The sequence below is a fragment of the Miniopterus schreibersii genome, assembly GCF_964146895.1.
Source record: "Miniopterus schreibersii genome assembly, chromosome: X".
Classification (NCBI taxonomy): domain Eukaryota; kingdom Metazoa; phylum Chordata; class Mammalia; order Chiroptera; family Miniopteridae; genus Miniopterus; species Miniopterus schreibersii.
Window position 1 is genome coordinate 4,439,369 of NC_138104.1, and position 17,561 is coordinate 4,456,929.

General features: G+C 37.0%; 2 protein-coding genes across 2 annotated transcripts in view; one reads left to right on the top strand and one right to left on the bottom strand.

The window, feature by feature from the left end:
- The window catches only part of MCF2 (MCF.2 cell line derived transforming sequence), a gene marked incomplete at its 5' end in the record, with an annotated part of 60,978 nt that extends 55,864 nt beyond the window's left edge, over positions 1 to 5,114 (top strand). The window contains 3 exon segments of the mRNA XM_081126440.1: positions 218 to 330; positions 1,225 to 1,325; positions 4,043 to 5,114. Of these exon segments, the coding sequence (XP_080982566.1) occupies positions 218 to 330; positions 1,225 to 1,325; positions 4,043 to 4,083 (255 nt within the window). The 3' untranslated portion in view covers positions 4,084 to 5,114.
- A 6,482-nt stretch (positions 5,115 to 11,596) lies between these two features.
- Positions 11,597 to 17,561, bottom strand: part of F9 (coagulation factor IX) — a 33,954-nt gene continuing 27,989 nt past the window's right edge. Inside the window, exons 7-8 of the mRNA XM_081125282.1 lie at positions 14,233 to 14,347; positions 11,597 to 13,494 (exon numbers count right to left, since the gene is read on the bottom strand). Of these exons, the coding sequence (XP_080981408.1) occupies positions 12,947 to 13,494; positions 14,233 to 14,347 (663 nt within the window). The 3' untranslated portion in view covers positions 11,597 to 12,946. The remainder of the gene's footprint in view (positions 13,495 to 14,232; positions 14,348 to 17,561) is intronic.

Consider the following 17,561-nt stretch of genomic DNA (forward strand, 5'->3'; position numbering starts at 1 on the left):
TCTCTTTTTGCAAATAAAAGTGAGTTCTTCAGGCTAAATAAACACATGTTCTGCTTTTTTTCCATCACAAACTGCTCCATGTTTGTTCCTGCAAAGCTGCTGTAGCTATCGCATTTACCATTGAAGTACCATGTGAATTGTTTGTCATAGAGCATGCAGTTGTGCAAGTAGTTTTGCAATCAAGTTTATAACGTAATTTTTCAAAACAACCTTACAGTCAGCAGGCAAATATAAAGCCCTAGCAGATTGCAGGAAAAGAGGCTCAGAAGACCTCCTGATTAGAAATGGAGATGTCGTTCAGCTTCTCCATGAGGATGCTGAGGGTCAATGGTAGGTGCGTTCTCCATGCCTATGATGACCTCCACCTGGGGCACATGGGTATCTAATCAAATGTTCTGCTTTACTTGTATCTTTGTTACACAGTCTTAGGAAGCAGAAATATCACATTTCTTATCAGTGTTTCATTTTCATTGCTTCAGCCATGCCTATATAGCTCACTGAAAGGAATGTTAACCTTTGGTGAGTGAAAAATACTTTGAAAGAATGAAATGCTGTGAGTCTGCATGCTCTTTTGTGCTTTACCTTTGGCTCAGATGTTAGCTGATACATCTGGCTTTGTAACAGCTATAGATTGCATTACATGTGGTAATTTAATTCATTCATTAAATCATTACATTTTTAATGAATGCCTACTATGTGCCGGGGACCATTCTTTGCTCCTTTACAACATAGCCACACTTCTCTTTATCAGTTCAAATATTGACTTTTTAGGCTTATCCTATCCTATGCGTTTGACTTCATTTAGCACCAATTGCAAAGATGGTTCTACCAAATGTGCCGTTTAACTTTAGAGAACCCAAAGCAGGAAGGACTATTGTTTGGAAGAGGAATGAATACAGCTTCCATAAATCTTGGAAAATTTATGAAATTATTCTTTCATTGTGTCAATAACTTTAACTGAAATGCTACATTGACCATGTACTCTGACCCTAAAGATGGAAGAGTATACACACGAGGGTGAAAATGAATGGTGTATTATTAAAATAATAAGCACTTTTGCTAGTAACCTCAGTCCTTTGTAGGTTACTCAAAAGACTCAAGAACAGTGTCATGAAGGTCTTTGAATATGTGCAATAGCTTTGAAAATTTGAGCTGCAATGCAATGTTTTTGTTTTTTATTAGCTTATATTACCATTGTTGGCTACTAATTCATTTATTATTTAGGTTGGTGGAAAATCTAAACAGAAGAAAAGAAGGGCTGATTCCAGGGAATGGTTTGCAGATTTTAATCGGTGACTATAGGTTTTGGAATACCAAAGTTACAGGTATAATATGAACAGACAGTATACTATTTGTTTAAAGGCTAAAAATTGTAAATCTTTACCAAACATGCAATTGGCATAGGGTAAGAACATCCTTGCACTTAGAAATAAAGCTGCAAGCCTACTGTGCTAGCTAGGGTTTAATAAACATGTTAAACTTTTCCCTATAAGGTTGATAGGTTTGAAAGAGAGTTTCAGATACTGTGGTGTCTTACAAGAGATCCTTCAGAACTAAATACTGATAAAATACTTTCAAAGTACCAGCTTTACTATCCAAGAATGTTTTAGCAGTGTGTTTTTACTCAGTTCACGGAAGATGTTCTTTCCTTAGGGTAGGTTTCTGCTACACACAAACTTTTCTGTGTCTGTGCCCGTGCCCAAGATTTAATATGTGAAGGCAGTATGAAGCAATGAGAACTAACCTAATGGTCCTTTCTATTAACCCAACCCTTGATACATAAAATTTCTATATACAAAGCAGTATTTTTGTAGATTTTCATGCTGAGTGATACTGAGATATGTATAAAAAGGCAGCACACAAAAAAAATAAAAGACTTGTTTGTGAACAAGATTACTATATGTACATTATATTTCCTTTGAATTTCTAGTTTTTGATTTGTATTTAAATTCTAGGTAATGGTACATTGTATTTAGATGAATCTTTTAGACCAGGAGTAACTTACTTGGTTCCAAATTTCATTTATGACATGAAATAAAATCTAAGATTGATAGGGCTCAATATAAATATTGGGTCACATGGGAACCCCACAAATAGTCACTTCTTGTTTTTGTTCTTTTGGTACTCCAAATCTGGGTCACCTTTCAAAGGTTTTCTGCACTAAGTGTTGAATTATTTAGATAATTATTGAATTATGGAATTGTTTAGATAATTAGCAATCAGAAGACTGATCTATCAACAACCTGAACTAAGTGACATTTATTAAAACACAACAAATGGAGAACACACCATTATTTTTAAGTATACATGAAGCATTTACCAAGACAGGTCATATGCTAGGTCATGAAATAAATCTCGATAAATTTCAGAAGATTGGAATCATATAAATTCTCAAAAAATATTATATTAGAAATCAATAATCCCTAAATATTTGGGTATTAAATGACACAAATCTAAACAACACATGGGACAACAAAGAAAAAGCACAAGAGAAATTATAATTATTTCAAGTTGGATGAAAATGCAACATCAAAATTGGTGGATGCAGCTGAGGAGGGCAGGAAATTTACAGCATTAAATACTTGTACTGCACACTTAAAATTCAGTACAATTCACCATATTAACATAATGAAGGGGAGTTTATGTAATCATTTTAGTAGGTACAGAAAAGAACCTGACAAAACTCTATACTCATTCATGATGAAGACTCTCACCAAACTAGGAATAAAGTGAATCGCCTCAATCTGATCATGTACACTTGCGAAAAACCACAGCTAACATCATACTTAATGGTTAAAGACTGAAAGTTTTCCCCTAAGATTTAGAAGAAGCCAAGGATATCCACTCTCACCATTTCTATACAACATTTATACTGGAAATCTTAGCCAGTGCAATAACTCAAAGAGATAAAAAGATTAGAAAAGAAGAGGCAACGCTGTAGTGCTTAGCCAGTCATTTGTATGTACAAAGTTGTTAGGAATCTATACACAAAAAAAGACCCTGCTAGAAGTAATAAATGAATTTCATAAGGCCATAGTATACAAAGTCATTATACAAAATAAACTAATTCTATACCCTAGCAGCAAAGAATTAAAAAATGAAACTTCGAAAAACACCACCATTTACATCGGTAATATAAAACATAAAATAGAAATGTCTAACAACAAATGTCTAAGGCTTCTGTACTGACAATCACAAGTCATTGCTTAGATCCACTTAAAATGACCCAAGAAAGGGAGAGAGAGATACCATGTTCAAGAACTGGAAATCTTGAAGCCCATTATCCCTAAATTGACCTGTAGAGTTAACACAATCAAAATCTCAGCAGGCTCTTTTGGGGGGGAAAAAGTAAAAATAAATTTACTCTAAAATGTATACAGAAAGGCAAAGAATCTAGAAAAGAATCTCAAAATTTGGAGTACTTACTACTCTGATTTCAATATCCTATAAGGCTACAGTAAATGTAGTGTAGTGTAGAAAAATAGAGATTTCAGAAGTAGACCCACATATACGTTATCAATTAACATTCAATCAAGGTGCCAAGTCAACTGAATAGGGAAAGGAAGTTTGTTTAATCAAATGGTGCTGGAGCAACTGGATATCCATCCCTCCACCTTGCTTCATACACATTTGAGTTGGATCATAGACCTCAACATAAAAGCTAGAATAATAAAGCTTCTAAAAGCAAACCCAGGACAATATCATCATGGCTGAGTGGTTAACAATTTCTTTCTTTATACAGGGCAGAGAGAGCACCAACCAGAAAATAGTATCAAACAAATACAAAAAAAATTGCACATGCTGAATCAAGTACTTTACAATGTTGAAAAGTTATGCCTGTTAGAATAAGATAAAATCTAAGATACTAACATTTGGAATACTTTCAAAAGCCAATTATGTAGCTGTAATGAATCACATTTTCCCTCAAATTACACTGATTCCATCTTGTACATTATTATTAGTGTTAGAAATCATAGCACAGACAACATTTTTGGTTTTAAAAGTCACTTGAATATTAACATCATTCTTCATTATTTTGTAGATGCTGCTCTGAGTAACTCAAGGAAAATAAGTTCCCCTTGAATTAAAGGAGAATGAATAGACTTTTAAAATTAAGATTTCCTTTGGCGGTGTGAACTAGATTATATTTCTTAAAAGTGTTTCAGGTAAACAGCACAAGAGTCAGGATGATCCTATGCTGCCCATGACATTACAGACTTTCCTCAGGACTGAGGTGGACTTCAGCTTTCGCAGTTTGTCTCATTCTTGCAAGAAGCATCTTCACACTGTAAAAAGTGCAGTGTTACTTTGTTTCCGAATAGGTTTTTTCATAACATGCATTTAGATTCCATCTAAAAAACTATAAGTCAATTATTTTGAACATTTACAGGTGAAAGCCTTTACCTGTAATTTTGTTGGTAACTTTTCAGGAACAAAACAAAAATCCAAAGAGAGAGGAGAGATAATCAGAGATTTTTAACCACTTTGTTAACTGATAGTTTGTTTTATTATTTAATTATATTATCTATGTGACTATAATGTACCAAAGGGATATGTTTTGAAGGACGTCTGTTGCACTTTGACTGGTATTTAGGGTTTTCAGGGCTGTCTTAGAGTTTTAAAAAGATCCAAAGCTAAAAATCCTGTAGTTAAAATGTGTTGAAGTTTACATTTTATGCATTGCAATTTAGACACATGTCAGCTTTAAGTTAAATATTCAGATATGTACAAGAGGTGTTCCTATAACAAAGCTCTACTTTCTAGTGTCTTTACTTGCTTTTGAATTTTCTGGAAAAATCTGTTCTAGTAAAGGTTTTCTTTAGTTATACTGTGTTTCTTCCTACGTTGTCTTTTTTTAATAATACATTTGTAGATGTCTTTCTTTTATATATGTAAACAGTGTGATGACTTGTTTTAAAGCACAGGGCCAGTTCTTGCATGCAGTGTTGAATTTATGCTTGGAGTGTTTTATGTCAAGGACCACTGAAGACAATGGTTTGAAACTGCTGCCTTTTGAATCACGGACTGTAGTGTTTTATTATCAAGTTGGCATATTACATGCATGTGTTTTTTTGGTGAAATGTGTTACAATAAACAGTAAATTCAATAACTATATAATAAGTATTTTATCTTTTAAATAGGTTTGTATGTCATATCAACATCATAGTTTATGCCGGTGGTATCGTTTGATGTAACAATTTGTATAACAAACCAGTTATATTTTATTCAAAGGTACCTACAAATTATAAAGCTTCTAATGTACACTTGCCAGAATTTATGATGGTTGATTTATAACTCACTCATGAAAATGCCCATATATTTGATATTTCACTTAATGCTTCTGCAAAAATAACAACAAAATGAAATTAAAATCCATTTCTTTTGTGTGCTGATCCTGTGGTTAGAAGACAGAATTAGGAGACAAAATTTTTGAATAATGATGCCCTTCTGCACAAAATATTTTAATTTCATGGTATTCAACTAGGGATTTTAATCATTTAAGACAATACTGAATTCTATAGATTCAAACATACAGTTATAATCTTTTAATGTTTTAATCACTGTACAATGTATGCTATATTTGTATGTGTAACTACACCGTATTCATTTTATTGGGCTATAAATGTGTTACTATAAAACAGAAGCAATCTCCCTTTAAGTCTTCAAATTTTAATTACATTGTAAATGAACTTACAATGTAAATGTACTGGTGTTAATATCACATTAAAATTATCCAGCTTAGTATAATATCAATTATATACTGAAAACTCTTTCCTTCTAATTTACTAGTGATACTTTAAAGGCACCATAAGTATTTTGAGTTAAATGTTTACCTTCAGCCTAACTAAATGATTCTCTGAGAGGAGGCAGAAACAAAGAGACAGAGATAGATATCTGACTAGAGCTAGGGTAAAATGTTCTGCTCAAAAAGTTACTTCACCCTAATCTAGGATAACAGTAAATGAGGTTTCAGGGGTTAGATAGCCCTGTTTCTGAGTGGATATTTCCGCACACTGAAAAAATCTGCTTCCATAAAGTGGACTCCAAGGAAACCTGGAGAGGATCTATATACCCGCAGTTCTCTGAGCCATTGCTTGCAAAAGGACTCTTAGTTGAGTTTGCCAGACTTAATGATTTCTTCCACAGCTTATTTGGGTTCCAGAACTTGTGTGTTAATATTTGTTAGGAGACAAAAATCTAACAAATTGGTTTGATTGACTCTTCCATTGTTTAAAAACTGAGATTGTTTCAGATGTCTTAATGATTATCCATCACAGGGTCAACGATTTCTTTTGTCATTAAATTTATTTTGAGCTCTTTGGAGGAAGCATAATCAGTGAACTAGTTAATCGATAAGTTAATCCATCTTCAAAAAGTGCCCTAAAAATTAGAATGTGTTTAAGTTTTTATTCCTATGTTGCTTGAGGGGTAAATGTTATTGTTGACATTTTTCCAGAATTATGTATGAATCTTACATTATAGAATATATAATTGTTATAAAAGCCAGCCTGACATCTGGGCTACAGTATTCTATTACAAAAAGAAAATTTCAGAGGATATTTTTGAAAGTCTAAGGGCCTATAAGAAAAGCTCCACTTGAAGAGAAATTAGGTCTATGATTTTGTTTTGGGTTTAGTCAGAAATCAATCCAGTTTCACACTTTCTCTGAGAAAAATGCTTACTATTAAGTATAATAATGCTTATAATATACTAGACCACAGGAATCTACTATGCATAGGGGCAGTAGATTCTAGAGTGCTTAATGAATCAAGTCTCAAGCATTTAATTGTCAAAACGAGTCATTTTTATTACACTTCCCTACATTAATTTGGAATGGTCAGTTCAGTTTGTAATTAGTCTTAGGGGCCTGCCCAAGGAGAGAAAAATGCTTAGGAACAAAACAATATTAAAGACAAAACCTACACCCTTTATATTCAAAAGTAAATTAATAAAAGTAATAACAGGCACTTTATAAAAAACATAATTCCTTTTTAGTTCAAAATGTATTTTCTGTATTAAGGCCCATGACAAATTCAAGTACTGGAAAAGTGAAATATAATACCTTGTCCTCTGATGACTGAAATGTAGTAAAATCCTGTGCCAAACTTACCTTCGATACATGCCTGTGGAAATTATTTTTTTAAATATATCTTTATTGATTTCAGAGAGAGGAGGGAGGAGAGAGAGACATAGAAACATCAATGATGAGAGAGTCATTGATCGGCTGCCCCCTGCACGCCCCTGACTGGGGATTGAGCCACAACCCAGGCATGTGCCCTGACCGGGAATCGAACCCCGATCGTCTGGATCCTAGGTCGATGCTCAACCACTGAGCCACGCCTGGCTGGGCGCCTGTGGAAATTTTTTTTTAAAAATCTTTATGCTGGCTGAAAACAGTTAAGAACTCTTTTCTGCAGTCTTTATAAATAAATTACAAATTACTATGAACTAATATACTAGCAGAAAATTACCATAGAATAAACCTTCCTTGACTTAACAATGTGTGAATGTGTTGTGTAGGAGAAATATTTGCACTTAAGAAATATGTTTCATTTTACAGCAAAATATAATTGTATTTTGAAAACAACTTTAAAGATCTGATTTTCAATATTTTTAGCTCATGAACATTTAGCTTCCTTAAACAACTTTACATTTTAATTTTCGGGGTATTTTGTGCTCACTCATAACACTGGAGTAGCAGGACTGTAAAAATGATGAATTTTTGGTCAAATAATTAGATTGTGTGCATCGGTAAATGTTTAACAACTTGGTCTCCTTAAAAGTGTGTATTTTGTAGCATCTGTCAATATATGTGGTGTAAATATCTCTACCAAACTATTGACATGAAGTTTTTGAACTGGGAGTTGGAAAGAGATGTGCAAAATTGGCATTTAGGAGTTGGTATAAGTCAGTTCCAGCACACCACTGATTCTGTCTTAGGAAACAGATAAAGTGTTTAGGCACATAGTAAGTGTTCAGTAAAATTCCTTTTTGGAGTGTGCTAAGATTTATAAATTATAACCCACCTTTAGGTAATGTGTAGCTATCCTGTTAGCACATATATTACCCAAATTTACATTTTCTAAACTAAGGAAGCAGAGATTCTCATCTTCAACATGACCATCTAGAACTCTAGAAAGAACATATAGAAGAATATCAATAATATGGGAGGTGTATTGAGATAAATTAAGTCCCTGTGGCCAAAAATAACAGTTTAATTCAGATATAAAACTTCAAAATCCAAATGAAACCCAAGACCTAACTCAAAAAAACAAGGTATAGCCACTAAATACCTACCAAAATGAAGATACAAAGCATAGACAAAAAAAGGTTAATACAGCTTTGGAAAATACAAACAAAAGCAATAAATGTTAACAGGAGAGGAAAAGGTCAGGGCTGTAACCATGGCCTTTTAAGCTAAGCTAATATTTTTTTTACATTTCCTGGAAATTAGTGATAACTCCTTTTTATGTCCTGGGAAGAAAATGAATGTAGGAGGTCTCTCTATATTTGTCTGCCACCCCTCCCATGGCATATTCCCTTATGTGTTCAGGACGACTATCTCATTCCTACCTTAGAGGACTGAGTTTTGCACTGGTGTGGTCAGTAATAGCATTTTTCTTCCATTTCATTTATACATTGGTTCATTAACAAGCATGAACTGAGTTTCTCAGAGACTCATTTTATTCTTAATTTGGCTTTTTACTTTTAGAGCTGAGTTTTAATATGAAAATGCATGCTTATTTTTGTAATATATTCCAAGAGGGAAATAGATTTTTATATATAGATATTTACTAAAGCATGGAATGTGTAAATTGTGAGACCTCTTTTTCTTTATGAGGTCAGCACTTAAGCCAGTTCATGGCTATTGATCTGGAGAAGCTATAGACTAAAGGATTTCTAAAACTTTAAGAATGACAGCATCTGGGCGATTTACTACACTGGCAACTTTGTATAGATTAGGATATCATATTTAACACTGCAATGAAGCAATCTTTTGAAGTTTTTGGAATCAGGACTACCTCTGTTCTATTTTCATCTGCCTCTCAACCAAGAGAGTAACTCTCTTACCAGAGTGAAATGATCTGTCCAGTGGTTTGAAATGCTACTGCCCTGTGACGGTGTGGAGAAACTTTGGTCTGTTTCAGAAGCCATTACCTCTTTACTTATTTACCTATTTGTATAAGAAAGGGTCTCCATGCTTTTCTTCCCTTCTGATACCTTTATTCACAGTAGAGGTTGAGAGAAACTCTGGCACTCTCAAGGCAAACCATAACCCTGAAGACAGGATAAAAAAGGTCTGCCTTGAAAGTACTATTAGAAAAAATGAGTAGAGTGATCTTTGTACCTGGACTGGTTGAAAAGGGTAGGGGTGCAACAGTCTTTTGCCTGCTGTGACTCCATCAGTGGCCTGCATAGTTTGCAGAACAGGCTTGTTTTTGTAGCTTTAATCATGACATTTCGAGACAGCATAAGCTTCAGATTCAAAAAGAGCCCTGATTCCTGAGTACTTTGCCCAGGCAGGCCTGTCAACCGCTGAAGTCTGTTTCCCAGTCACCCATGCCTGCACTGCATTGTCAGAATCCCAGTTTCAGTGGGTCTTTGAAGCCTTTCTTCAACCCCCAAGCAATAGCTTCTGGAGTAGTCTGCTGCCTCAGTGTGCCACATATGTCTTACCCAGCAGAGTTGCAATGAAGCTGTTTGAAATGTTGCTTGAATGACTGTGTGCCAGATAACACTGATGAACTGTAGAAGTCAAATGTCACATCTGCAAGGCCCAGTGCTCATAGCTGGGTTAAAAGCCAGACACTAGCAGCACGGTGTATTTACTGAGTGCCTGCTATGAGTCAGGGGCTGTAGCTCCAGTCTGTTATTTGGCTGCCACTCTGCTTTTCAGGCTATCTGTTGGTCGTCTTGATTTTGTCACCTGTTTGTCAAGAATAATTAGAATTACAGGTAGTTTTCAGTTCCAGGTTTGCTGAAAGGACTGCCACCAATGCAGAATTCCCCAGCTGCTCTAAAAATAAAGACAGTGCTCCAATTGAAAGCACTATGCTTTCATAGTATGTAATGGGAGAACTGAGTTCTAGACTTGACTCTGCCACTGTCACTTTGGGCCTGGCCTTATCTTGACCTCAATGTCCTCAACTGTTAAATGGGCAGAGTGGTTTGGATAGTGTCTAAGGGCCTTTGCAGCTCTGACATACTTAGATTGGATGTTGTTAGATTGCATTCAGAAGTTGTTGCAAAATTATACTGAAGCAGTTTTGTGAACTGGTCTGTCAGTTCAGGAGAATACGGGAGAAAAGCCATACTTTTTCCCTTGCAAGAGAAAATTGGACTTTACTTAGTTCCTGTGATCACGAAGAAACTAATATTCAAAAAGAACCAAAACCAGTAATACTTAAACAGCAAGTTAAAATGACTACACTATATTAACACACTTTTCTTCACTCAGTAAGAGTTCTATTTTAACCTGTCACTTTCAATATTGCAGCAGCATGTTTCAGCCCATTGAGGTTAAGTAGTTACAGTAATTTTGAAAGCACTAATGATTCTTATGTAGTGACTGCAAATGCCCTATGTAGAATCTAGTGAGGGCCCAGCTCTGAAGCTGCTGGCTCTTAGGTGGGCTTAAAGGATCCACATGTTTAATGGGGCAACATGCTACAGGTGGCTCATGATCCATTCAGTCATTTCCAAACTCATGGTAAAGTGGATAACTGGCTTAGCGATTTATGAGCCCAGAAGCTCCTCTGTCTGCCACAGGGTATACCAACCATTGCTGCCTTTGTAAGGGGTGGTCTCCATGGCAACAAGGCCAGAGTGGCTCACTTTTACCAGTTGCAGAGCACTGGGTCTACAGACCTTTAGTCATTCAAACTTGAAGTAACATGTTTTCATGCATGAATTAGTATCCTCCTTAAATCTAAGGCAGACAATTAGAGCATCTCCTCTCTCTTTCCCTCCTTTAGCCAACAATAGCAGGACTGATTTTTTTTTTTTTCATGAAACCTCAGTCCCACTCATTTAAGTATGGCCTCTTTTCGTGACACTCAATACAAGACTCGTTCCTACTCTGGAATAAATATGGATTCAGAGTCAACATTTATTGAGCATCTACTGTGTATTAATGTAGTAGGCACTGTCAAAGCGATTTACATACATTATTTTAGTTAACACGAAATACATAAATGTGGATTCAAATTTAATGAACACTATTGGTGTGTGGCACACAGTAATCCCTCCTTGAATAGTTTTTTTAATAAAGGAATATAATCAGAGTATCAAGGTCAACAAGGGCCTTTGGACAGCATCCTGTAAAACTCCCTCATTACACAAATGGAGAAATCAAAGCCCAAAATATGGAGTGACTTATTCAAAACCATATTCACAGCTATTTAAACTGAGTTCTGTCCCAGTTGGATCCACACTGCCTCATATAAAAGCTGAGTGATAATAGAGCATCAGCTCTCTAATGTGTTGTATTTCTTTTGGACACATTCTTCTGATTGTTTTGCTGAATGTAATGTTTGGGATCCTTTCCTGTGAATGATTTAACAACAAACACGTTTTGAGAAATTAAAAAATACATTTATTGATATTTATGTTTGAAAGACTAGAGCATTAACTGGAATAACTTGAAAGAAATCAGCAATAGTGTGGCCTGGCTGGGGTGACCAATTCATATCAACCAAGTTAAAAAAGCCAAGGTATGAACCAAAACATCAGTTTATTCATAAAGGGAACTATTCTGTCCGATTGAAGTGCATGTGTTGGTTGGTCAGCAACACTCTAGAAAATTCTATATAGAAGGCCTGATTATTTTAAAAAGTTGTTTGGTGGGTATGAAACCAGTAAAAGAGGAGTTAATTGGCTCATTGGAATGATTCATGTCTGTGAGCCTTTTGCACCCTTCTCCACTGTGGGGATACACTGGTTAGGGGGACATGATGCTCATATTCTGTGATCTGGGCAACTCCTTCATTAGCCCTGGTTAGCACTGGAAATACACTGATGAATTCTGCCTTGCAGACTCTACTAGTTCTAGATTGCAAACTGTTAACATTTTTTTTATCATTCTTAGTTAAAATGCCATGTCAGTTTGAATTCGTAGAACCATTTCTAGTCAGACCTCCATAACAACACAATTACAAGCTCTTAGGGAACTATTCTGATAAGTCATTCCTTCTATTATATATGTATTTTAATAACATGACTCTGAGAGGAACTTTTCCTCCAGGTTCTTTAGGCCTTATTTCATCCCTATGCTTAGATAAGCAAATCCAAGACTAAACTGAAGGCAAGTCTGGGTTTGATAGACATATCATTGTGCATACCAGTAAAGCAGTCTGATGCTTCCCTTCCCTCTTCTATGTGTAGGGAAAATGGGAGAGGGAAAGAGAGAGAAACTGATTTGGAGATTAGAAGTTGTAAAAGATAAAGGATGCAGAAGTAAGGGTACAGAAAAAGAAGTAGTGTTTCTGATGAGTTTTAACCTGTCAGCTGCTCCTGTGTTCTTATTTTATGAGTGTGATGTTGGACTTGTGGTGGACTAGACCAAATATCCTGGATATGGATCTAATACATGTTGACGTTGTGGTAGTAGAGGTAAGATAGATCTGGAACATGGAATGCTACGAAGGAGGGAGAATCAGGGAATTGCCTCAGTGGAGAAATATGCCGGATGAGCAGGATGAAGAAGTTAACTTCACAATTTTTTCATGGTCCCAAATACTTATCACAGTATATTTCTCAAGTGATTATATTTTCTAATCTACTTATTCTAGGAAACGTCAATTCTAGATAAATTTCTCCCCATAAAGACAAAAAGCAATATTCACCAAATGTATATATTCAAATCTGATGAGAGGAGAAAGTGATTAGTTAGTAAAAGACCTTGTTCATTTTCAATCTCAAATATGTCAAACTTGGAACTACAGTTTTAAGTGAGCTTTGTTTTTTCCTTAATCCAGTTGACGTAGTGGGATACCTTGGTATATACTCCATATTTTCCTTTCACCGCACACTCTTCACCCCAGCTAATAATTCCAGTTAAGAAACTGATGCCTTCCACTTCAGTAACATGGGGTCCCCCACTATCTCCTTGGCATGAATCTTTACCTCCCTGATGGAAGCCAGCACAGAACATGAAATTAGAGATGGTGAACCTTGTGGAGCGAAGGCATGAGGCTCGGTCAACAAGGGGAACTTGAAGGTACTGAAGAATTGGGGATGATCTCCCTTTGTTGAAGACTTTCCCCCAGCCACTCACATAACCAGACCCAAATTTGAGGAAGATGTTCGTGTATTCCCTGTTAGCAATGCAAATAGGTGTTACATAGCTGTTTAGCATTAAGGGTTTATCCAATTCCAGAAGGGCAATGTCATGGTTGTACTTATTAATAGTTGCGTTGTAGTTGTAGTGAGGAATAGCGCGAATTACATTTCGCTTTTGCTCTGTATGTTCCTCCTCCTCGGTGTTATGTTCACCTGTTGAAAACAGATTTCTTTTTCAGTCACTGTGTTTCTCATAGAGACACATTTTCCAAGTACCCACCTAGCATCACTTACTTAACTGGCATTTCATCCATTGAAAATAAATTTTTCTTCAGTCACAAATAGTCTTTCACATAAACAGATTTTCAAAGTGTCCACTTGGCGTCACTGAAATAACTGGCAGCCAAGTGTCAAAGATCTCAACCTTACATTGGTATGATTTGCGTAAGATGTAATGAGGCCAATGCATACTTTTCAGACCAAAAAGTGATTCAGGACCCATCATAGAGATGGTTCCATTCACCCTTGCTGTTACAAGTCTTACATTGTTCACAGGTGATAATCTACTTGTCATAAATTCTTCTAGTCTTTCCCAATTTCAAATATTTTTACCCCTTTTTGCTCACAGATAATACATTCATTTGGTCATTCATTCAAATGTTAGCTGAGGGCTCACTACAGGTTGTGCAAGGCACCAGAGATACAAAGATCAGCCTGGTAGGGAAGTGGAGACACCAATAATTGTCCCCCATTGAAGTGAGTGCTAATAAAGGTACACCAAAATAACTCTGGGGTGCTTGGAGGATGAAACAAGTTGGATTTTGAAAATATGGCTTCACTACCAGTAGCCCAACTTATTTAACAATGATCTTATTAGACCCTGGTAAAATATACTAGTTTTATAGAAGATCTAGTGATGCTGCAGACTACTATCCTTCTTTGTTTATTTACCTGCAACAACGGTAATTTTAACACCAGGTTTGATACAGTGGGCTGCAGTTACGACCCATTTTTCATTAACAATGGAACCTCCACAGTATGCACCCATTTTATCATTCAGAACGACCTGTGGAAACAAAATTATGAATCTTATTACATAATATATTTGATTCAGAACAAAATAAATATGTGTGCTGTTTATAGGAGCAGGCAAAAGTTGGCTTCTAGGCGCTGGCAGACCTGCAGTGTTTCTGGAAAGTGTCAGCATTGCAGATGAATTAGTGTTTCCGGAGAACAATCAAAAAAGCCATTTCTGTAACTGTCTTGAAGAGAATGTGTAATGGAGCCAGGGGGAGCTCTAGATGAAGCGAATATGAGGGAACAGCTTCTTTTGGAGATCTGGGGCCCTCAGATTCCACTTCCAGGTGAGTCAGATTCTCTGATGGCACGAATTGTACATTGAGAAATGCACTGACTTGACTCCTTGAGATCAGTAGTTATTATTGAGTCTCCTGTCCATGTGTGAGGAAATCTTTTTGCTGCAGGTTATTTGAAGAGAAAAACTATTGCTTTTTAAAGGTCTTTTCAAGCCCTTTCTAAACAGGAATATTATGAAACGAGACCTATAGCCTTCATAAGGGCTACGTTTATGGCCATCCAGGCAACGAGGAAGAGCAAGACTCATGCACTCCTTCCACTGTTCCTAACCATATTTGACTGCCCCTGGCTGGATGTGTCAGCTGCCTTTGTCCTAAAAGTTCTATTTATTTTGGGACACAGTGGATAAAGGTGTTTGGGTGTTGCTTTGAGCCTGGGCATTATTAGATAAGAGGCCATTCCAGTCTTTCATCTGCACATTCATTGCATAATCAGAGTGGACAATGAATATTTTTACCACATCAATGACTAGATAAACTTGGAGAATTTCACTTCCAATGTAAGTAAGGGCCTTGATCCACCACTTAAGGAACAAAGCTGAGAAGGTGAACACTAGAGGGCACACTCAACATTTGGTAAACCCTTTGTGGGCGCTAACTAGCTCTTGTGAATAGATGCCTTTTTACTAGAGTATACGTAGACCCAGGAGTAAGCCTATTCATAAACTAGGGGAAGGAAATGGTCAGTTCCTTTCAATGTGAATCTGAGAATGTCCTTGGGACATGTTCTAGTGAAGATTCTTTTTGTTCTGAGTTCAATTTACTGAATGCATGCTAAATCTTAGACAGTGAAGCACCCAGCCTCCTACCTGGAGACCTAGGGAGCTGACTCATTGCAAGCTTCTGACCCCTTTTCCATACTCGAGCTTTCCCTCTCATTCTAGCTGTTGCGTTTTATTTTGAAAAGTTGTAAAAATATAGGAAAACTCACATAATATAATAAACCCCAGTGTAGCCACCAGCTAGACTTAACAATCTTCTTAATTGTTTTGGAACATTTATTGCTTACTATGGACTAATCATTGTGCTCGGTGTTTTATGTACATTTAATGCAAGACATTGGGGAGTGGTATTAATATTCCCATTTATAATGAACTAATTGAGGTTTAGATATGCACGTTAGTTGCCATAAGGTTAGTGGCGAAGCTAGGATGCAAACCCTAGACTGCCTGGCTTCAGAATCTATGCCTCTAAGTATCCAGTATGTCTCCAAGTATGGTTGGTGAACCAGTTTCAGTAGAATCATCTAGGATGCTTGTAAAATGCAGATTTGGAAGCCCACCTAGACTTAATCAGAATATTTAGGGGATGGGATGAGAGAAAAATGAAGATCTCTGGAATATCCTTATGCATAATTAAATTTGAAAAATTCTGTTTCAGAATTCCCAGTGGTTGGTGAACTTTATGTTTTAAAAGTGCTCAATCTGATATGAATAACCCATAGACACACAATAGCATAGGGAAGACCTGGGATAGGGTGGGGTTAGGTGGAGGGGAGCAAAAAGGGAGAACATGGGAGACAACTGTAATACTGTCAACAATAAAAAAAAACTCTTACTCTGGACAAATCTGGCTACATAATTTGTGGGGCTCAATATAAAATGAATATGCAGGACACCCCCCCCCCCCCCGCACATTCGAAAGGTAGGAAAAATGGCATTGAAGACACTAAAATACAAAATTTTCCCTTCTGTGGTTTCTGGCAAACAGTGTTTTTAATTTACTTTTTAATGTCGTGCTCCCTTAGGCATGAGGGATATTTACTGGGAAGGCAGATACTCACAGGTTCCCAGGGGCTGCACCCTGAAATTTAGCATGTAAACACACCTACCCCATACCCTCCTCCCACTTGACTGATGCCCCATGCCCCAGCAGTGGTAAGGGTATGTAAATCTTTCCTTCCCACTGGCCCACTACAGCAATCAACTGCAGAGGGGGGATTCCCAAGAGATTGCAACTTCCATGCCAGGATGTGCTCAGTGCCTACAATGGAGGTGGGCAAGAGACCCCCACCATGTACCCTCCAAATGTTCTGTGACATATTTTTGGTCCCAAGATGCCATGGGGCCATGCCCCCTCCCAAGATGGCATAGGGTGTGTGCACCCAATCTCAACCTTTCCTGTGACTCTGCAGGAGGAAGATGACAGTGGTTGCTATTGAAAATGAGGAGGGGGAGTATGCCAGTGTGCCATGGGCTGAGGGGTGGAAGTGGTCATTGGGCAAGTGTGAGAAGGGAGAGGCAGGGCTGGCCAAGGCACCAGGGGACAGGGGAGTGGGAGGTCAAGAATCCATCCCTTTGGGATACTGAGAAGTGAGATTACAGTGATTCAAGTTTCCAAGTTCCTAGCCTATGTATGCCCCATGTCTCATTGGACTTGAGTTATAAAACAGAAATGCAGAGTATTGAACTCCAAATGTGGGACCCTTCAGATGCAGGACCCTGTGCACCTGCACAGGTCACAAGTTCATGAAGCTGGCCCTGACCTCAACTGATTTTCATCACCAAGCAAATTTGGGCAATATTTTTCTATATGGGTCCTAATTGGTTACAATTGAATACCTCTGTTCAAGTAACTGGAGTTAAGAATTCACAAGTAACGGGGGTTAAGAATTCACTTCTGTATTAGAGGTGAATTAGACATCTCTAAGCTTAATGAGCTAGTTAGTCCACACTGAATGACATCCACAGACCCTGGGCACAGAGACTATGATGTAGCCAGTCTGACTCCAGCCAAAGACTTGCTGCCAGAGCTTCTGCTTTCTGGTGGATGATTGAGAAATATGGCTGTGTTCTTTTAAGCCTAAAGAGCATTTTCTGCCAATCCCTGATTGGTATTATTAATTTTAGCAAACCTCTTTGCCAAGAAGAAGCCCTAAAATATATGTGCATTTAAAGATATTAC